This window comes from Orbicella faveolata, unplaced genomic scaffold (assembly GCF_042242905.1).
Source record: "Orbicella faveolata isolate gen_17 unplaced genomic scaffold, um_ofav_v1 contig_1, whole genome shotgun sequence".
NCBI classification, from domain to species: Eukaryota; Metazoa; Cnidaria; class Anthozoa; order Scleractinia; family Merulinidae; genus Orbicella; species Orbicella faveolata.
The window spans coordinates 33,766,189-33,789,235 of record NW_028301536.1 but is presented as its reverse complement, the minus strand read 5'-3'; the positions used below and the strand labels follow the sequence as shown (position 1 = coordinate 33,789,235).

Genomic DNA, 23,047 nt, shown 5'->3' with positions numbered 1-23,047 from the left:
TCGAATTCCGCGAATCGGTCACGCCAAAACAGTGCAGACCGTGCAGACTGCAGACACTTGTTTGGACCTTTCATTTTGACTCATTTTTTTTGGCTCTAGTTACAAAATAGTGTTCAATATATCTGAACGTTTGTCATTTATCCACAGGCCACACAAGCGCAGTATTTGACGTTAGATTCAATAGACAAACGCATACAAGACTTTGTGTGGGAAACTTACTCAGTCTGCATATGGTCTACAGTGTTTTGGCGTGACCGATACTACGCAGTATTCCAACGTGACAGTAATTATTGAGTGAACAAAGTAAAATCAAGCACTTTTAAAGGCTTTTCTTCCGGGTTTTCTTGCAGTAATCGGTTCCGTAACGCTTGGGTCAAAGGTCACGTTTTCAGAAAGAAGTACTGCATTTAGTTCGCTATCTCAGCGCTCACGATTTTATTTACCCAAAAATTTTATTTCACTAATTTGAAGAAAAAACAATGCTCTTTCAGACCAAAGTAGTCGTTTTGGGAAAAGCCGTGTACCAGAACGCCTTTTTAGCATTTGAAAATAGGCTAAATGTAGACCTCTTGTTAAGCTGTCTTGAGCCGTTAATTTAGAAAATTCATCAAATATTTTAGTTCTAATCAAATCGCGATCTATTTAGCTCTAAATAGACAAGAAAGAAAGTACAAATACGACGTGCAATCAGTTTGTAATGAAGATTTTTACTTTTGAGTTTACAAGCCTTTGAATATGCCGCTCATTTTCGATCGATTATGGCCGATTTGGGGCATCGAAACGAAAAAAATTGCGTAAAAAAATAATTTTTGATTTATCGAGCTTAAAACAATATTTTTGTAACTAGTGCCCGTAGGGCTTCACCCTGGGCGAGTTTGAAAAAATTCGATTTTTTCGCTATTTCCAAGTCTAGTTGATATTTAGGCGAAGCTGCTCTTAAAACTCGTTGTCCAGCTTTTCTGCAAGAAAATCACCATTTGCCACGGCGTCTTAAAAATTGACTGCACTGATTGCCAGTCGGTATCTTTGGAGACCTGCTGTCTAAACAGTCGTCTTTTCGTTTATTTTCTCTCCCGCAAAGTTCTTTTCAAGATGATGGCAGCACTGTCAAAAACAATGCACCCAATTTTCAGTTGTCAAATTCGAACTTAAGGAAGCCAATATTTTGATTTTTCTCTTTAACGTTATTTGGTTTTGGCAATTTCAAAAAGTAGACACAACCTACAGAAAGTTAACATAAAAGACGTTTTCACTTCATAGGCATATGCGCCACCACCTAGAATTAGAACCGTGCGCATGCTTCTCGTCACGTTTCTGTTTTCCGCAAAACAGAGGTTGAAATAATTCTGCCGGGTGAAAGGAACAGATAGATTTGCCAGTGACTAAAAAAGCGCTTATTTGTTAGTTGTTTTGATCGCGGCCATAATGATCCCAAATGAATTTTGACGAATTGGCTCGTTGTGCTCGACATCATATAAACATCGTCAATAAAATGTGAAATGCGGTTTTTAAATGATAATTTCGTAATAACAAAAACTGTATTAATGCATGCTTATCTTTTTTAGAGTATATCAAATAGCACTTTGCTAACAATGTTTTCCTTTGAGTTGTTTTTCACCTAAAGAACACGATGTAAATGACATGATCTTTCGATCTTTAACAAAAAAAAAAAAAAAATATGGTCAACGGTGATGTCTTACAACAATGCATTATATATATATGGTAATGCTCATTTATTAGTTTTATTGTTTACATCATATCAAGATCTGCAACCTCTGCTGAAACCCCCTATCAGAAATGACTGGAAATGGCTGGGAATTATGCTGTAGAATTTGTGCCCAAAGCCGAAAATAGCTATTGTGAACAGTAATATCAAACGGGCTGTGAACGTTTAATTGGTTGCTTAATTAAAATATATATGTGTCATCATTTATTTCTGCGCTACGTTAGAGAAGCCTCTTTTCAAATAACGAATCACGTTGAACATTAGGTTAATGTAACAAGAAACAGAAAAAGTAAATAACCATCAAGATGAACAAATAAGTTGAAATGGCTTTTTCCTTGAGAATTTGAACGACTTGAACACAGATCGAAAAAAAAAATGACAATTTCTAAAAGCGGTAAAATCAAACATTTCACAAACTATCAATTGTTTGTTTTAATGAAACATGTTACAAACTGTGAATTGATCGTTTTTAATCAAGAATTTTAACAAACTATACATTGTTTGTTTTTAATGAAACATTTTACAAACTGTGAAATGTTTGTTTCATAGGCTTTTAGCACTAATACTTCATTTGTACGCAGAGGATTGGAAGCAAATAAAACTGCACGCATTACGACCAACTCCCCAAGCTTAAACAAACGAACATCTTCAGCTCTTTCTTACTACTGAGTAAAACGGTCAGTTAGTATGGAGGTGTAATCCCGTTTGTATTGCTCAGCCCTATACACATGAACAGTTAGTAGAGATTTCACCCAAGTGGAAAGAGCGTTATTGCAAACTGAGCCGTAAACTTGACATGATTTAAACGTTTTAAAAAAAACGTCGTTTATTATTAACGCGTGTCAGATAGCATTAATAGTAGTACAAAAAACTCACGGAAAAATAAGCTAACAACTTTTAATCGTTTTAAACGCTACAAAAGTGTTAAAGAGTAACTGATAATCACGATCAACAACTTGCAAAATTTGGTAGACTAAGAATCAAACTAGAAATATTGTAAGGTGTATATTTTTATGCATGAGTGTTAGATCAAACATGTTAAGAACTTTAGGTGGTTATTTACTCTGCTTTCAGTGCTTTGTCTTTTATTGACACGCAGATTGCCAAAAGAGAATCAAAGTTGGACTTATCAGGACAGTTTGAAGCAGGAATAACAATGTGTAAACCAAACGTATTATCACCTTAAGGTATCGATCTGCCACGATGGGTGTTACTCCTCTATGTAGTGAAAGTGTTCCGTACGTATGTGGGTTCAAAACCGGCAAAATTATCGTAAACAAAAGATCAAACATAACGCCGAGTCTTTTAATCGCTTACAACTCATTATCCTTTGTTTATGCACTGTGTTTAAGAAGCCTATAGATCTAGCGCTTAAAATTGTACAGAAAGTTGTACACCAGTTAGTGGAATTTTATTTAACAAACATCTTTCAGTCCCTTTCAAAGAAAGTCACGAACAAGGTCAACAAATGCTGAATGGTGGTTTAGAAAAAGGGACAGCTGTAAGAATAAGGTGCTGTCATGGAGGTATCGGGGAAATTAACGCGTGTGCGCTATAAAAGTAAGCTGATAATTGAGGCCTTACCATTGAAGTTAGTCGTTCACGACTACTAAGAACTTCAAAGGAACTCATTCATAATGACTCTGGTACTTTTTACCTTGGTTACATTGTTTGCCGGGATTCAAGGTAGTGAAAATGGCGTTTTAGCTTGCTATTTTCGTAGAATGATATGTAGTACGGTAGTTGCAAAAATGATCGATGCAGAGTTACCAATATGATACTTCGTAAAATTGGTGATTCATTGAAAAGCCGTACTGAAAAAACTGGCTCCTCATTTCAAACTCGTGTACCCTAACATTGTTTGCGATATCGAAAATATTTTCCATCTGATGATGTTTAATGGCTTCAGTTTGTGTTTCCGAAAGCTGATGTCCTAGTTAGGAACCCCGCATGTTTTTCTTTTCTTTTCTTTTTTTTTTTTCCCTACTTGCACCGTCGATCATTGTGTGCAGTTCAATTCTAGGTAAATTGCAGTTTTCTTGTTTTCCCGTTAATTCTTTGTTGCATCGTCATTGTTGTCGGCAATTAACTCGTACTCATCTGAGTTATAGCAGGCATTAATAAATCAATTTTACTTTTTATTCTCGTTTAAGGTAATCCCGTTCCGGACTTTCTTGATGACTGTCCCGGAGGATCGGGCGACTGCCCTCGTAAGTTAAATAGGGTAAAACGAACATAAAAAATTACTTGATTTTCTAGAGGGTTAGATTAGGCGTGGTATCTCACATTTATGTTCCAGGGCCTGGTTTCAATTGAAAAGCCTATTAGGGCTAATCTGCAATTAAAAATTACTGGTGAGGTTTAAAATATAAAAGTGTTCTTCACTGCTAATGAGATACTACATAGGCAAAACTGAAAGCAAAAAATACGAACAGCAAATATTCATCAACAAATGTGTCAAAATGTTCTCTAACTAATGGTAACCTAATCATGATGGAACAAACCGACTTAGCACACTACATTTTCGCTCTGTTCAGATGTCGTAATTCCCTGTTGTAATTACGTACCTTTTTGTCTATGATTGTCACTGACACTAATTCTTCATTGACGAGTTCTGGAGTTTTGAATTCCTCCCAGATTTTGCGATTTAGCATGATTTAAACTGAAACTCGATAAAAAGCCTCTTCGAAACAACTTTACCTTTGTTATTAGTCATTTACATCATTGTAAAAGCAAAGCGGGACGTTCTTCCCTATTTCAAATAACTAGTCACTAAAGAAAGGAGACGAATGAGGGAAACGGAGGAGAAAACAGCTCTCTGTTTAACCGAGTACAAAAATAAAAAATGTCATTATTTGGAGCAGTGAACAATAGGTCAAACTTTGTAGATATATCAAAGTTTACTGCAGCTTATCTAATACTGTTCTTCTGCCAATTCAAGCCGGCCCACCGCCTCCGACTGGCCATCCACTCCCTCCACTCCCTTGTGGCGACCGTCCGTCCTCCGGTGCCCGAATCGTTGGTGGACAGGAAACAGTGAAGAACAGCATTCCATGGCAGGCTATGTTACGAACCGACAGGGCTCAGTTCTGTGGTGGCTCGCTTGTTCATAAGCAATGGGTCCTAACGGCTGCTCACTGTGTTCAAGGTTCATCGCCAAACAGCTTTAAAATTTGGTACAGTTTACTTTTCGTACTTAGTTATTTTGTTTTTGTTTGTTTTATTCAGTTATGTTGTTTTGTTGTTATATTCAGCAAAGTTGAGAAGCTTTTTTCAGGTTGTGTCCTTAGGCTACTTTTCCTGTACTTTATTTTATTATTATGCGTGACAATTTTCACCGCTCAGTACTGAGTTTATTCAAGAGATTATCAAGGTAAGAGAGTGAATCCTCCATATAGGCCTTATGTCCAAGGTAATCCCTCTATTGTACCCAGTTCTTCCGCGGATATTACTCGCGAGTTGCGTGGATGTTTTCGTGGAGGATCTGTTTATGTCGTTTCGTTTCGTTTCAAAGCAAAGGAAAACCTCCAACGCTGTGGGGATGTCTTCTTTGATATTTTAATTACAAGCAAAGGAGCTTCGGCTCTTGGTATGTTTTAAAACATTTCGAAATTTCAATAGGAGTTTAAATAAGAGACGGATGTCCCCTGCACAAACAAAATAACAACTAAATGAACGGCAGAGAAATTAGTAGACAAACGAGTGCAAAGCAAACAAACGCCCAAACACAAGCTAGGCAACGGAACAAACAAATGATCGAAAGTGCAGGCAGACGCTCGCTGCCCAAGTAGCAAAAAGCAGTTTAAGCAGCAATGACAACAACGCCAAAGACAACGTTGATTAAAAAACGACTTTATATTCAACCTATGAATCTCGCGAGAATTTAGATTCATTCAGTTTGTCCTACTGTCAGAAATATCCCAAACAGAAAATGCAAGACAGCGTCAAAATTCGAAAAAGAAATTTTAAAAATTGGCCCTAGTATAGTTCAGGTTCTCTTGAGTATGCAGAATGTGGCTATTTCACGCTGTTGTTTTGTGACCTAAACAACGGCAAAGAAATGAACAAAGAATTATAACGCGCGCTTACACAGCCATTGTACTAGTTGCCGTTCCCGATAAAGCTTGCTTAATTAAACTCCCTAAAACCGAATCAACGGCGAAATAATGAACAGCCAAACGAGCCTAACCAAACGACGGCTGAGAGTACAGAAAACATCTCTTCTATGAAACGAAATCAAAACATGTAAAATGACGTTCCCGCCATTTTCGAGATGGTCGCTTCGGCTATCCAAGCATCGCGCGAGTAACCGGCTGCGGAAGAACTGGGTACCATGTCTAAAAATAACTTAAGAGAGATTACCTTGGGTAGGAAGCCTATATGGGTGATTCACTCTCTTACCTTGATAATCTGTTGGTTTATTTAATCACCAAATCGGCATTGAAATTGAACTGTTTTCTAGGCTAGGTGCTCATCGCAAAGAGACCCAAGAGGATACAACCCAAGAAAGAGCTGTTGCCCAAGTCGTGATCCATCCAGGATATAACTCCGGCACTAATGCAAACGACATTGCCATGGTCAAGCTTAAGCAAGAGGCTGTCCTGGGAAAGGGAGTCGGCCTTATCTGCCTCGGAGACAGCGCATTACACCTCCCAATTGACGATCTCAACAACCAGTGTCTGATAAGCGGTTGGGGTACTCTTGAAAGCGGAGGCCAGCAGCCCGATACTTTGCAAGAGGTCTTGGTCCCCCTGGTTTCCAAGAACAGGTGTGAGGGTGCCTATGGTAGTCTGCACGACTCTATGCTGTGCGCTGGGTTCGATCAAGGCGGAAAAGACAGTTGCCAGGGAGACAGCGGTGGTCCGTTGGCATGTCAATACAATGGGAAGTATTACATTGAAGGAGCGACAAGCTGGGGCAGCGGATGCGCTGGTGCTAACGCGTACGGAGTGTACGCTAAGGTACGCGAGCTGAGATCCTGGATCGATGGAATAATCCAAGGATGAAGCAATCTCTTCCGACTATTTAGAATGAGAGTAAAGTTCAAAAGCTGTAAAAGATTTTAGCTTAAAATAAACAGATGAATGAGCATTCAACGAAGTCCAATATGTTCTACAATTTCGGAAAATCAAAATTATTGATAGAGAAGGAATAAACATGTCTTGCAGTGTCTAGGCGCTTCGAGCCACAGAGTCCAGTAGATTAAAATTTTTACATTGACTGTATTGAAAATCTGAACATAGCTGACTGCCATTGTTACCCCTCAGTGACAAAAGGAACGGACGATTTGTTTATTCTAAGCGACAACATGACTCTCCTTGCCCTTATTTTGGCTTGGCTATTGGTTTACCCACTGTTTTAAGACCCAAACCTCAAACTGCATTTGACTTTGCAACAAACATCAGTTGAAAGTCAAGAAAATAGCAAAAAAAAAAAATTTATTTTAAGCCATTTAATCTCTAAACCAAGATCATTATACACATTGAGAGGTTGAAAACACAGCTTTATTTCTACTGTTTGACCTACCGTCCACACTAACCTGTCACGAAAACGGAGCTTTTAAATTTCGAAAACGCTCTTCAAACCGGGTAATAACGGGACATTTTAAAAATAGATACTCTAAGGGTGCATGTGTGGGATATAAACAACCATTAGCATTAACGGACACGAGCCGATGACAATAGTGTGGGATACCACAGGTATCGCACACAAAACGGACCTTTGCCATAAGTATGACGTCACCATGACGGATTTCGCTGCCCAAGTTTTCCTCAAAGACAAATCCAAAATGACTGGTGATTGTTGCGTTTTCAAATTTCTCCAGCGTAGCGCGGGCGGAAAACATTTGTCTCGTATTCAGAGTGAAAACGCCGATTTCAAATTTCTTCGGCGTAGTGTAGTCAGGGCCTTAGATCGTGCCAGTCTACTGGCAGTCTATTTCGCAGCCGTTATTAGGGAAGTGACGCAACGCTTCTCAATGGGGAAGAAACGTTGCGTGACGACCCAAATAGCGGTTGCTCTAGAGGCTACTGTACTGGCCATGTTGCAATACATTTTAACTGAAATTTTTCCAATTTTAGGATAATTATAAACTGCGTTTGCCAAACTTCATTTTACTCACTATTTCCTAGTTGTGTACAAAGAACGTTTTCCTTGCTTAGCGGGTTGCGATAGTGCATGATTAGCTGTTTATCACTTTTTCAATTTACCCACTTTCACTCAATTTTTTGTTTGGATCGAAGCAAATAATATTAAGTCAACGATCTAAGGACTATAGTGTGCTTTTATTGAACCTCATTTCAATACTTTGTTTAATTTTACTAGTAAACTTATATACGCATTTACTACACTTTGATTATTCTCAAGTTACATCCATTTCCCGGGTAAGCACTCCCGCAGATGCAGTGTGGATCGTTCAATTAAGGGACCACTCCGATTGTCACTGAAAATTCATCAAGCACCACCATTGAAACAATAACGTTTTCTTTCCAAATCTGTTTTGCATTCTGAAAAGCCAATTAAATGGAGCAAAGAAATGAATAACAATATAGAAACCACATATTGAAAAAATGTAATCAATACTGTCTCACAGATCACATTCATCCCTCTAAGGTTTTGATCCTGTCTAACCTCCGCTTACCGACAACTCCCGAGAGCGGACAGTTTTTAAACAATGTAGATGGATACCTTCTGTAAGCAAAGCGTTCAAAATGTAGTCATGTTTAAGCTGAATTGCCTTATTTTGCTTTTCATACAATTCAGGAGACACTGCAATTTTAAAGTGTCTATACGGCCAACAGGGTTTTCTTTTTGTGGTTTTGGTATCTCTATAATGTGTAAAAAGGTATTCTAAGAAAAAAAATTGGATTCCGACGTTTTAACGCCCAAAGTTCTAACTTTAAAGTTCGCACTTCAGCCACGCCCAATGAAGTTGACCGTGAGTCTGTGCAAAAAAGGGTCTGGGCTTCTCAATGGGTCGAGACGTCAAGTCAGGAATTGTCAAATCTAGTTCAGGTCGCTGTTGTTTCAGTAGTGATTAGGAGTTTTCGTCGACAAAAAGCAAACAAACCGAAGTTGGTGAAACAACGTGGTCGTCAATCAAGCAAAATAAAAACATGAAGCTTTGAGATGTTCCTGAAGTGACGTCATTCGTCACCAATCTTTAATTACGCGGTCAACTTCATTGGGCCTGGTCGAACGGGAAATTTAAAGCTTGATTTCATGGCGAAAAGCACCGGAATTAATTAAATTGGGTTGAATACATTTTTAGGTGTTATAGAGATACCAAAACCACAAAAACCCTGTTGGCCGTATGGACACTTTAAGGAAAAGCACGAAAATCTCTTAATAGGCCATCTCTATGTAGTGCAATGCATGCATTGCAGCCTAATTTCCAATTTTTGGAAAGAACCTGACGGACGGCAAAATCGCCCTGTGGTTGACGGCCTCCCTCTCAAATAATGGTAGTCGGTAGCTGTTTTGCTACATCTGGCTCCAAGTTAACGTCCGCTTTTAAGCTACTAATTGTTTAATTCTTCGACTTAGAAACGCCTTACCACTGATGGGATGACCACCCAATTCCCAAGAAAAATCATTATTCCTTTGCTAGAGCCATCTGCAAATAAAACCTCATAAAAGGACCTGCCAATAGATTTATCATCCATTTAATAAGATACTTGGTTTTGCGTTAACCTCTTTTCATTCATACTTATTTTTCTGGTACAATTTTGTCCAAGGGGGACAGTTGCAATGAGGTTTACCCTATGTAAAGCACCAACCCGTGAGACAAGGCCAGACCACAACACCGGAAACTACGTGCCCTACTCTTTTTGCATCAACATTTGGCGTCAAGCTCAGCAAATACGGTAATCCTTGGATTAAGAAAACTCTTTATTATATTGTTCCGCTGTCTCCCAGAGGAAAATAGTGTTCCATGTCCATATAATAAATCCTGGCTGCATATTAGCTTCATTCTGTTTTTGTGTGTGTGTGTGTGTGTGTGTGTGTGTGTGTGTGTGTGTGTGTGTGTGTGTGTGTGTTTTGTTTTATGGACCTCGACTCTGTCTCGGTCCATAAACACACAAAAACAGAACCTGGCCAATATCCAGCCATCTTGACCTCACGCCAGCCGGGTCAGCAACCCATATGTATATAGGTGCCTATATACGAAAGTCTCAAGAACCTAGGCAGTTGCGTATTCCATTTCAATACGAAGGAAAAGAATTGTCCCTATCTTCTTCATTGTCGGACAGTCTTATTGTTAACCCGAAGAAATTTGACGAATATTAGCTTGTTGAGGTTTAATCCTTTATTATTTTGTCTATCTGAAAAGTTGGCTGTGTACCATTTAATCAAACCACCAGCTCTTTCTAACCAAATCTGGTGGAACTGGTGTTCCACAAAGCTCGTGCTCCTCGCTATTGATTTAATAAACTAAATCATATCAATTGATGAGACCTACGTTAAATTAGACCTTTTATTCTCACAATAGCGTATGACCTTTTATATATATTCTTAAATATCGCGGATCGTGGATCAGCTATGAATTTCAGTCTGGAGTCCGAATTCTGCACTGTCATGGATCCTAAACGAAGTTTGGATCTGAGTTCTTTGGAGGGCATTGGTCGGTACGTTAGTTTTATTCACTTTATTTCTTTTTTCGGACGAAGCGAAATTATTTAAACACGGGCGCACATTGTTGTTAGAAATGTGTAATCCTTATTGAGTATGTTGAATTCTTTACAATTTTTGCAAGCTTGACAAAAGCCCCTGGGAACGTCGTGAAGTATACGTAGTTTTGATGGCAGAGCAACGTGTGTATAGCCCAAGATAGTGTCCCAGACCATTCATTGGTGATTTTGTTGGTGCTTTAAATAATGCTGTACTTGCGTTCGCATAAACAGGCAATTGGGGAACTTTGTTAAAGATCGATTTCACGGCCCCAAAATATGCGATTATCTCCTTCCCTATTATAGCCTAAACCAAAAGTCGATACCTTGTTTCAGACTAGACCCTACTTAGGAACTGCTATGGTTTAGGTAAGCAATTGAGAAGGGCTTCGAATACCTGATTGGAACTCACTTTCCAACAGATGGTCAGAGATGAATACCAACAATGTTAATAGCCAGCGGCATGGGCGTGGACTCCTGTAATAGCAGACACCAATCATACTTCATTGCGGACCCTTTGTCAGACCAATACGGATCAAAAGTCATGGCCTTTGGTGCCACACATGCTTGTACGCACATGACCCCACGGGGGAAGGGCAGAAACAAACATCTTGCGTACTGTTGCTGTGAAACTACGCCATAGAAAGTTTTCAAGCCATGTGGTTCCAGGTTTGAACGAAAATTTTGACGGGTCGGCGAATTTGGCAAAACAGTTGTAGGGATTGGAGGATTTATGTTCCCCTATTCACTCCCCTCGTTTAGCTTTTGTTTTTGCGTTTTCTGACGTACCGCGCGCTGTAATTTCAAAGTTTATTTTCAAAGCTAAATATTTTATGCTCATGTGGGACTTAACAAATTCATAAATAACAGTAACTTTTTAATTTGGCTGGAAGAACTGAAGTTATGACAGATATATCAAGTAACGTACATTCTTTCGTCTTGGCGCAATTTCGCGCAGTTCTCTTGTCGATACAAGAAAATCTGACCAACGTCGGCTTAACCGTTTACTTGGTACCAGTTGAATTGACGTACGCTGACTTTTAAGTTAAATCCTTTATAGACTCATGGTATTGAAATGATGCCAGTTTGACATCATTTTCGACCAAAAAAGCATTCTCACCTAAAGTATGTTGATGGGCTTTGGTGTTCTGGAACGCCCATAATTGTTTGCTTTGTCAGTTCGTACTCCTTTCGGTCGTGTTACTTAATTTTCTACAAGTAAATTCGGTGATCTATGATTATTCGAGAGTCGTCTTTTCTAGTATCTAAACAGAGTAGAATGTTAAGATACCTCTAGCCTGTTCCTAGCTTCCTTTAGTAGAAAATCAGAGCGAAGAACTACCAATATAAAAAACAAAGACAAGGTTAGTCGAAATAGAGTCTCGGCCAAAGAACACTCTTTTGCTTCCTCTTTCCAAGCCCGTTGCTCTTTATTTTTAGTTGTTTTTATAATATCTGTCTCGCTGGTAAGCTGGAAATCAGCCTATTTTCTTTAAAATGGGATATCATTCTGTAAAACCCAGTAACTATATTTCTTTATTACCTTTAGCGGTGGTTATTCGCAGTTTCGAGGCTTGGCCCACGTTGTCTCTGGTCCTTCAATTATTCATCGGTATTTACATTTATATATTTAGCAAAACACCGACCAGCGACGAAAACAAGTGCACGACCAGCAGTTATATCAAGCGGTCAGTAAAATAAACACCATTTTTAACAAATATTCCACGAGTGCATGTTGGATATCAGTTGGTTCTATTCATCTCATATCTAACAAGCGCGAGTGGAATAATCGTTTTATTATAATTAAAAACGCCCCCAAAATAGACAAAACTAATTAATATAAAATTTAAAAACACAAACACCCAAAAGAATTACTCTCACGCTTATTATATTTGTAGAGAATGGTATAAAGGCTCATATACCATGATGGCTGAGTCAGTGAAAACTCCTGTATTGCATTATCCAAAGATCCGGTTTCAAAATATGTAACAGTCAACTGCACTGACAAATTGCCTTTTGGTTCGTGTTTTTACTGAAGTTGCAGTTATGAGACATTCAGTACCTCATTTGAATATTAGAATTTTGCAGTCGTTCTTATTTCCCTGCGATCGATCATACCGAGACGAAAACTAATAATTGTGGCAGCAAAGAAGCTCGAGAGGCCAGAACGCAGTTCCAAACATTCTTGGCTCTGATCTCGTCTCTTTTTACAACAGTTCTGTTGTACACACGCAATGAAACCTTGCAAGCATCTTACATAACCTTGACCCTTGCTAAGATTTAGTCCTTTATTACCTGTGGTGAGAAATGCTGCTTGTATTCCATTGTTTTGTAACCAATAACGCGTTCTCTTTTGTTTTGGTGGAGCTAGTGATCCGGAACACCCATATGTAATTGTCTGTCTAGACAGCTTGCGCTCTTCTCTGTTCAGTCCTTCAATTTCTGTTAAGAGGGGAGATTCTCTTCTTGCAAAGATGTTCTCTTTAAGCTCGTGACGTGACTATGTTTAACTTGCAAAAGAAAACAAGACTTCAAGACTGCATTGAAAAAACAATTCGAGAGAGCGAAACCCGCGAAATTTGACTGTGATGCTGCGAGACAGTTTTTTCCTGTCTGAAAGACCATTCTTCATCCCTTTAATAAGATAAATTCTGTGGTTTCTACCTGTTGTAAGAACCTTTTTTCACAATAACTCTAACGCATTTCTAATAACAACGATTCTGTGAGCATGCGTTGAATGTGTATACACATCATTTCCTTATTGGTGAAATATTACAAACCACTGTTTCGCTTTTGAAATGTCCAAATAACAAATCTTGTTCCTTCGCGCTACCTTGAAGGCACCATAGCGTTCCTATCTCTCCGTTAAATTGGTTGTCTCTTAAAGAGAACTAGTAAAGAAAATTCTTCACTACCGAATAGAATCGAATTATTGAATAAGTCAAAAGCAAATGAGCTTGTGGGCTGTTCCATGGCGTCAAATTTCCGAGTTGCCTTTTGCCTCGGAGTCGAAACGAGGCTTCATGCAAAACCATTCATTTGAAAATGTGTTCCCTACAGGTCCTTTTTCAAGGAAATCAAACTCATTTTCATTTGAAATATTTTTCACGAGGATTCAGTTTAAAACAGAGGCACAAGGTAACTCGGAAATGGTCTATTCTCCAACATAAATGCCAGTGGAGTCAAAGAATAGATGTTTCTTGAACTATAACAATTATTCACTGATTTTTATTATTAAGAATTAACGCACAGAATTGGAGGAGTGCGGACTGAAAACAAGCAATGTGGGCTTTCCAGGACACCAAATCCATCAACAAAGGTTAAAAAGTTTTATCGCTTTGAAAATCATTATTAAAAGAAACATGAAATGTCTGGTGAATTTCTATTCCTGAAAAAAGTTATTTGTATCGGTTTATCAAAAATTAAATCTGGGGGGGACAAGAACTGAAAACAAACATGTAGGGGCGTTCCAGAACACTAAATCCCTCAACAAAGGTTAAAAAGTTTTATTATTTTATTATTTTTATTAATGGAAAACAAGCAACATTCTACGCCCACCATGAAATAAAAAGTGAAGGGGTCAAAGCAATTTTCATGTCAGTCCCTGAGTTAACAACAGATTAGATATACTCCTCGAACACGAAGAACGCAGCCATGTTGGCCTGTTTTATTCTTCGTATAGAAAGATTTCGTTCTCAGGCGCCAAGAAAAAGGAAAGTAGGTTACCAGGTAATCGCGAAATATATCTTGCGTTTATTACCTTGTTTAATGATCGGTTATAAACTTGGTTATGATTTCACTTACAATTTCTTCTGAACATTGTACATTTTACTAAGGAGGTTATGAAATCAATTGAGATGCCCTTTTTTTTCAGATGGCACAACACCACTGAGAGAAAAAGATTTACCCGAAGAAGTTTAATGGGCATCTCATCGCTAGTGAGTCGCTAGTAAGCTAACCCATATATTATTAAAACATTGAGACTACATTGTTTTGAGGTAGAATTCTTGATATTTTGGTGTTTCGAAATTAATCCTATACACACGAGCCATGTTAAGTTCACATTGCGAATCTAGTCACCTCGAACATGCTTGCCATGATCAGAGCATATTTAAAGCCAGTAGCAATAGAAATGTTGAGACGACTTCCTTGTTCAAACAAAATATTCGTTGCTTTGTCTAGTTCAGTATAGTGTACGAATCATTTAAAGAAGACCTCGTTTGAATCGAAAGTTGCAAGTTGCCTCGATAAACTCAATCAGAATTGGACCATTGCACCACAACATTGCAGAGTTCGCATCAAAAGAACATCCGATTTTACTGTAATATAGACCAAATTACAAAACTTCTACAACTCAATCCTTTATCACCCACATCTTGACGCTAACACTGGTTTATTCTTAGAATATTTTCTGTCTTCCCCTGCCAGTTCTTGCGCGCAAATGAAAAAAAAGATATCCATGCCATCCAAACACCACGGTAAAGATTTTCTTTTGTTCCAATTTGATGATGAAGTAAAAAGTTTAACTTGAAGTTAAACCATTTGGCCAAACTCGTGACTTCAAGATTTCAAAGAGCTTGCAAGTACATATCGTATTTTGAATATTGTTTTAATGTTCCTTTCACATTATTGCCATTATGTTTTATTTGTTTAACTTTAAAATCGATTTCTACTCTTTGTACTTCTTCGTTTATTTTTCATTAACTGGTAATCTGTTTTTCAGTTATTATTTGTTACATTTTACCTTTCCAGAATGTGACACAGAATTGGAGAGAGAAAATTATTGAAACAACTGGTAGCACTGGTAGCAATGCCCGATCACTGATGAACAAGCTGTGGCCACCCTCATCACATAATAGGTTACCATAATAATGATATAACCTGCTTAAAATACCCTTAATTTTAGCTTTAAGTGTCTATAATTCAAAAACAGCTCCGTTAAACCTGTTTTATTATTATCGAATTAGACAAGAGATAACTTTTCGCACAGCTTGAAAAAATTATGTGGAGAGGGTCCAGAGCCATCTTAAATTTTCGACAATTAAGGCGGCTCTGAACTTCCGCTACACAATTTTATGAATCCAAGATTACCTCAAAAGAGTGTAAAAGACTATTCAATTGATTAATACAACTACTTTATTTTCAGCTTTAAGTGTCTATAATTCAAAAAACAGCCCCGTTAAACCCGTTTTTTATTATCGAATTAGACAAGAGATAACTTTTTGCACAGCTTGAAAAAAAGTATGTGGAGAGGATCCAGAGCCATCTTAAATTTTCGACAATTAAGGCGGCTCTGAACTTCCGCTACGCAATTTTATGAATCATTACCTCAAAAGAGTGTAAAAGACTATTTAATCGATTAATACAACCATTCCTTTCGTCGTAAAATCCACAGAACAAGCCAAGATGCTTCACGGAAAGCGTTTTTCTCGGGCTCAGCAACAAATTCTCAACCAGGGAAAATCTGTAGTCATAAAAAACGTTTGCTATTAAGGAAACAGAACAGGCTAAATTTATCAACAGGCCATATTGATCATAAAATTAATTCACAAACCATTTACTTGGCCATGTCTGTCTGCAATAGCCATGGCATTTCCTCGTTACTTAGGGAAATTGTAATTGAAAAAAGTCGCATATTTTGAAATGTAGTCAATGTCTGTGGCACATTTGTTACCAAGAAACTTTTTACCTTGGTAGATTCTGGTAAAGAGTAATTTCTTGCTACAGCTAAAGCTGACCACAGTCACTTTCGATGAGATGAGTGTTATTGAATGACTTTTTGTGCTTACTGTAGTATTTATACATACAAATTGTCAGTTCGTTACGAAAATTGTTCTCCAAACATGAAGGTCTGATCAACAAAAAACTGTTTATTTGTGGAATGAATTGAAAATGCAATTTGAGGAATTTTTGTGGTCGATATTGCAAAATTCGGACCTCTAAGAGAACCAATCAGAATTCTCCCTTTGATCGTGGACCAGTTCAGCCATAAAATAATTAGTTTTAATCTCACTTTTTTAGTCCTCTAATTATCAGATAAAATTTAATAAGATGCAGTGACGGTGGACTAGACATTAGCTTGTGGTATTGTTCTTTCGACAGAAGAGGACTTCATGGCCGACTCCGCTGACCAGAGCAGTTCAGGTTATTTTCTCACTAGAGTTTAGGAAGGGCGTTTAAAGGATGCATCCGCATTCATATGAACACCTATACTAGTCTTATCGTTTTTTCGTTCCCAGAGCTACTCGTTATATTACTGTTGCGCCAACCACGTGACCAAAAACTACGGAAGGCTCTGGGGACGACATTAAATTTACCAAGGACGCAGGTTACCACCCTTAAGGATCGAAACCAAAATTGACATATACAACAGATTTTAAATACCAAAAGTTGAAGAAATACAGGCATATTTGTTGAAACTACGGTTACCGCAAAATGGACTGGATTTCTGTACTTGATATTAATTTTTTATTGTAGAATAGAATTCTTGTACATTTTAGGTCACATATGCTATTTTAAAGTTCCTTTACTCTACCCATTTAAATTTAAGTTTAGCAATTATAAAAATTATTTCGTGGAGAATTGCTAGTTTTACAAGAGGGGTTACATTTCACAGTCTCCGTCTATGCGTATTGATTATCTGCTATTGTATTGTCTATCCACTCTCTCATGTACTTACATTAGAGTACATTTGATGCTTGTACCCTTTCAAGGGGTTGCAATCAGCTCTCCAGCTAAACACTCCTTCAAGGTACCATTTTCCATGGACGTTTCTCACAAGAGGCCCACCATTATCACCCTGACATCCGCTGATACCAGTGATATTAGAGCCAGCACACAGCATAGACTCGTCAATTGTCCTTGTAGGGTGATCAGCGGCGCATTTGGCCCTCGGAACCAAGGGAATCTGGCCTTGTTTGAGTTTTTCGGGTAGGGTCTCTGCAGCTATGTCGGTGTAGCCCCACCCGGTAACCCAGCATGATTCGCCCACAGGCAACGGCAACAGCTTGTTTGGTAGGCAGACTAAGCCAGTTCCATGAGACAGGCTAGCAGTTTGGGTTAACTTCAGCAAAGCCAGGTCATTGGAGAAAAGGTTGGGGATGTGGTATTTACGGTGAATGAATATCTTTTCCACGGTGATGTCCTGCTCTGTGCCAATAGTTTTTTCTCTGTAGTAAGCGCCAAGCCTGTTTGTGTCGTAACACCAGATACGTTATTGTAACGTAACCCACCAGCCTTAAAGGCTACATGAAACAAGTTAGTTCTATTTTGTTTGAAACGTTCGAGACAGAATTCACTTTTAAAGAATAATTTAATTACGATTGACTATCAGAACGCAATTATACTTTTGTTTTGTGCTTGTTGTTTACTCGAACGTGCTACTTTCCTCAACCTGTAACCAAGCACAGTACATCTGCAGACAGATTTTGTTTGTTTGTTTGCTTGTTTTTTTTGCTCAGTTGTTTTCTTTTTCTCTTTTATTTCAGGGCAGTCGCTTGTCTCCACCTGTTAGGGTATTATTGCGGGTTAAGCTTGCAACCAAATCATCTGGCGTGGGTACGATCGATGAGTTTCATTTGACTCATTCTGCTAAGCCTATGTTACATTCGCCCTCCTTGAGAAAGAAAAGGAGATCGCAGTTTTCTCCGATTTGTTCCCTTGGGGGAGGGCGCCTGTAACTCAAACTACATTATCCTCTGGTCCACTGTTCTATCTCACCATATGTATTTAAATTAAAATATCGAGCGCTATTCACAGATAAACACTTAATGGGATTGAATTCTAACGAGGATATTAAATAATGCCGAGATAATACGGATGTGTAATCGAGTACAGGACAATTTAGCGGTAAGGCTTGGTATAGAATGACCTTGAGATAATTTTTCTCTTTAAATGCCCTTACGTTTTACCGGATTTGGTTTCTACCTGACAAAAATGTTTGACGCTTTCTTGCCATAAACGTAGTAAGCAGTGGTAAGAACCCATTGAGGCAAAATTAAGGAACCTCCACAGAACATTGCACGGTCATAAAGCGTGAATCTCAGCATGGCCTGCCACGGCCAGGCTCCTTGAGGTGCCACGGAACCGCTGGATATTCGTAAAGAGGGCCGTGAACCACAAATTGCTGAAAAGAATGGAGTAAGAATAGAGATATCAGAGGCTCAAGCGTACACATTGTTGGGATCAGAAAATAAGTTAAACATACGTTTCCACAAACCAGGGAATCACAATTTTTGCATGAAGCACAAGACAAATGTAAATTTAATTTTAGCGCGACTTAGGACGACACAGACGAGAGGTAAAAATGCGTCCTCGCCAGCTATCTACTGATTTCATTTACAAATAATCTCGCAATTCTCTTAGTATCCTATTACCGGGTCGTCCCCAGAGTCGCCTGTTACTCTTGACCGGTGAGGCCTAAGCGCGAGGAAAATTAAGATGGGTCTGGTGACACTTGTTTTGTTCCTTAAAGTTATTTCCAATCGATTTCATTAGTGGAAGAATTATTTCTGTTACTTACGACCAAAACAAGTTCCAGTCGCTGGATTTTTACGAAAACCAGGTTCACAGGTAACAGAAAAGAGAAAAAAAATACTAAACCATTCGTAGGACCCTACTAGTGTTTTGATTGGTCAAAAACCCATAGAAAAAGCGTGTTTTATTGTTTTTGGCCACATTACCTCTAGTCAACATTATTGTTAGAGATGGCGAAAAACATTTTCTTTGAAGAAATTTGTGACCGAGTTCTCTGCGAAGCAGCAGAAAGTTTTGAAGACGAGGCATGTATCACTTAAGTGGTACTAGCTGCGTCATAAAGCAAATAAAGAAGCCTAAGCCGCGTGTATTGTACTGTGATAAAACACTCCGGGCATTTGAGAAGACTCGAGAAATATAGGAAACACCGTGCCTGCGGTTCGTGTTTTCTACATTTTCCTCGTGTTCTCAAATGCTTGTCGTGTTTTATCACAGTTAAGTAATACAAGGCTTAGGCTTCTTTATTTGTTAAATAATTTGTGATTTATCAGCGATCAAATTCTACATTCAGGTAGGGTAAGTGAGTTTATAGACCTGGATACCTTGAATTGTAAACCACTCGTTTGGTTCAGTCCAATCATTGTACTCAAACAGCAACCATTTCCGAGAACTGCTTTCCTTCAACAGAACCTGCAGTAAGTAGAGAAGAGACTTTTTGAATACGAAATAACCAGAACACCGTTTGTGGCGAAGTTGTTCTTGTATAAAGTCGCTTTCACCAGTTTCTTGACTCACAAACTCCTGATCAGCTCCCATTTTGAAACTCTACTGAAACCAAAACTCCGATCTTAAGGTTACATTAAATCTTTGCAGATTTAAGACCTTCAGACGTCAGCGTTGCTTAAGCTTCAAGAACTTTAAATGACTTTCAGAAGAACATGGCATTCGTCAAACTTCGTCAGCTTGTTGCAAATCTCTTTGGTAGTCAGTTCTGTCATTAAAATTTTGTAATCCCTTCTCTTGACCAAATAAATCTCGCTGCATGTGAGGTGAGGCAAAGACGTTAGTGTAAAATGCAAGACTACGCTACAATTGTAATAAACAATTTTAGTATTTATCGATAAAAAAAGCTATGTAGATAATATGGTGTATTAAATAAAATAGATATACTGCCGGCGTGGCTTTTTCGCCCGTTGGTTTTTTTGATCAGCGACTGATCTAGAAGACTATTAAGTAATAAAGGAGCGAGCTGTTAACTGATTGGATATAAACTTTTAACAGTATAGAAAAATTTGCCAAAAGGAATGAGTCAGCTTTAGTTACACGAGCGAGCTGCCACTTGGGAAACCAACCAGCTTCGTCTCTTTTGAGTGATATGGCTGTGATGTCTCCAACGTCAGCGGCGTCCTTGAAGGAGAACTGGGCCGTACTGACAACAGCAAAATAACTCAACTTAAATTGTATGAGTTGTATTTTTAATATCTGCTGCAACAACATCTTGCTGAATGTAGTTCAGTTATTCTGCATAGTCCTTAGTTTCATTGTTTTTCCTCTATATATCCCTTAATCTCGTTTTCAGAGCTTTTCTTCTATTTCCCGCAAATGAAATTCCCAAAAGAGAGCAATGTTACACATTTCCCTTTTATTTTTCTCCACACTAATCCGTCACGAAAACAGGGCTTTTCGAAAATGCTCTTCAAACCGGAGGAATTGGGAAACGTCGACTTTTCGTTTTCGTGTGGACAGAAAACATTTGGAAAACGACGATGGTGTCGTGACAATCATGTGATCTCCCTGACCGAGTTTACCTCAAACACAACTCCAAAATGACCGGTGATTGTTGCGTTTTTAAACTCGTCCAGCATAGAGTGGACGGAAAACATTTGATGCGTTTTCAGAGTGAAACCTCCGTTTTCAAATTCTTCCGGTGTAGTGAAGACGGGGCCTAAATTTGATGTCATCGTCTTACTTTCCTCTGTCAAAAGCGTCTCCTGAGCCCTCCAGCTTATGTTCAGCGGTAGTACCCCTTGTGCCGATGATCTTTATGAGCACGTTTGCGTCCGTCCCCGCTCCAAGTGAACTTCCTGTGGTTACTTTTAAGGAATACTCTGAAAAGATTGACAATGATCAACAATTTTATCTTCCAAAGACGTCCCCATGGCAACAACAAAATTTTCTATTCTTGCGTTCATACGACTCCCAACTCGGTCGCCCCAGTACTTTTTTGGCTAATTTCTAAAACAAGTTACACACCTTAAACAAAGATTGGCGCCATTTGCTTCTGCACATCCTTACTGCGCTCGCTGTTCATTGTTGCAACGTCGCGCCACGTCATACATCAAGCGCGCGCCAAGGAAGAAAAAATATAAGCAAGTATAGGGGTTGGTACCCACGGCGTGCAATCCACCTGCAGTTTACTCTCTCAACGGGTAAGTGACTCCCTCTTCTTTTTCATAGATCACTTCCAATACTGATTTTCTCCATTTCAACAATAAACAGAAAAAATCTGTAGGTGAGAAGTTAAAATTTTTCACCTTTTCTGCTCTCGTGTGACAGAAGTGTTCTTCGAATTTGAACGGGCAGGACTAATATGCATTCATTTTCAAGACCTACTCTACCTCACGCGGAACGACATCGGCTGCAAAAATTGACTCCATGTACTTAGTTGTGTTGATTTGAGCACGCTTGCCTGATCTAAATTTTACTATTGTAAGTCTTTTTTATTGCTGATAGTCGTATTCTAAGACTGTCTTAAAATAACGAAAGCTTGATTGTCTTATTTCGAAAACGAGCACGATGACCCCAGCACGGTGACGCGGGAATTGTTGGGCGCGAAGGTCCCTAAGGCTACCTGAGAAAGCTTTCTTTCTACAAAAAACGATTCAGAGTGGTTATTTCAGTTTACAGATAAAGTTGAGTTTGTAGGTAGAGTTTAAAAGTGAAAAACATTGAGAAATCCTCTGAAATTTGTGGTTTTGTGTTGTTAAGAGCACATTCAAGGCTCTGATTTTTTTAACCCGTGTTCTGTTCTAACTCTGAAATAATTCGTCCATCAACTACTTACCAGCGCAAAGACAGCGATTGAACCATGTTGAACAAAGCGCTAGTGTTAGTAGTGTGTAAGGGTATACCATAGCCGTGTGTGATCTAGTTCTCTGGGAGATGATCTGCGATACTTCGATGCTCGATTTACGAACACCTCCTTTGTATACGTGGTATCTTTTTGTGCTGTCGAAGTAGGAAATGCACGTATTTTGGCTGAATTTCGAAATCAGGGATATCGGATGACGCGTGGAAGTTATTGGACGGGAAACGTGTGTGAAATAGATCCTTTTGTTCTCGACCTCAGCTAAATAAATTGTTTCGCCATTTTGTGTTAAGAGGTGCAGTTAACTAAAATTGTTGCAACGCGATCATCATACTACCTCTTCGTTATTGTTGAGTAAATATTTCTTGCAAGAGCTATCAGTTGCGAAATCTTTTCATTAATAAGTTATTAAAATGACAAAGAATTTTCTTCCAAGTGGAGCCAATAAGACCGAGCAAGACTGATTGGCTTTTGTGCACTTTATTGTGGTGATCGTCACGCAAATTGAATGATATTGACTCATCTGTTTCTTAGTCAATTAAACGCGGCAAAACAGCGAGGATATTCAACCCAAATTTCCAAAAATATGAAATTTGTTGAAATCAAAGATTTCACTATAAATCAAAACATTTTGCTCAGAAAATGGACAATTAAGAAAGAGAAAACATTTCCTGTGTTTCGGTCGAGGTATGGGAGTGGAAGTATATAGGAGAACAAGAATTGCTGTGGGAGCACGAGCCGCAGGAAAGTGTTTTCACAGCTTTTCGAGCTATTGTAGGTTTGCATGATTGCTGAAGATGGTTAGATCTTGAAGTAAACCAAGAGTGAATATCATTTTTTAATACAAATCTACCAGCGTTCTATCACGAAAGCCGTTCTCTGATTGGCTCCGCTACTCACTATGTATTCTTTTGTAGATAGTGAGTAGCCCGGCAATGCGCGCTTGTTAACTAGCTGGTGGCCGCTTCTTTGAGTTTTCCAAGTGTCTATGAAGAAAACTTGTAGATAAAGTTTTATACTAGCAGATTCATACTAAATCAGTTACATTATTCGCTCTCGATTTCTATGCGTGCGCCCTTGTCAACTATC

At 38.7% G+C, this 23,047-nt stretch overlaps 1 protein-coding gene and 1 pseudogene across 2 annotated transcripts; one reads left to right on the top strand and one right to left on the bottom strand.

The window, feature by feature from the left end:
* Positions 1-3,291: 3,291 nt before the first annotated feature.
* On the top strand, positions 3,292-6,822 carry LOC110054202 (trypsin-3-like). The gene is made up of 4 exons (XM_020760557.2): positions 3,292-3,412; positions 3,880-3,936; positions 4,668-4,902; positions 6,189-6,822. Exons 1-4 carry the CDS (start codon positions 3,364-3,366, stop codon positions 6,730-6,732), a joined length of 885 nt encoding a protein of 294 aa, XP_020616216.2. The 5' UTR covers positions 3,292-3,363; the 3' UTR covers positions 6,733-6,822.
* A 10,079-nt stretch (positions 6,823-16,901) lies between these two features.
* Positions 16,902-22,285, bottom strand: LOC110054215 (chymotrypsinogen A-like; annotated as a pseudogene). Its single transcript, XR_016201971.1, has 7 exons — positions 21,935-22,285; positions 20,840-20,978; positions 20,194-20,299; positions 19,474-19,560; positions 18,917-18,971; positions 18,322-18,520; positions 16,902-17,582 (listed from the first exon to the last, which is right to left on the bottom strand). The product of XR_016201971.1 is annotated as a chymotrypsinogen A-like (transcript).
* Between the last annotated feature and the right edge of the window lie 762 nt (positions 22,286-23,047).

Bases quoted from the DNA above. Each gene is read 5' to 3' on its own strand.
- LOC110054202 (XM_020760557.2), top strand. From the start codon at position 3,364: ATGACTCTGGTACTTTTTACCTTGGTTACATTGTTTGCCGGGATTCAA. The intron at 3,413-3,879 runs GTAGTGAAAATG...TTCTCGTTTAAG, and splicing joins ATTGTTTGCCGGGATTCAAG to GTAATCCCGTTCCGGACTTT. The intron at 4,903-6,188 runs GTACAGTTTACT...ACTGTTTTCTAG, and splicing joins CCAAACAGCTTTAAAATTTG to GCTAGGTGCTCATCGCAAAG.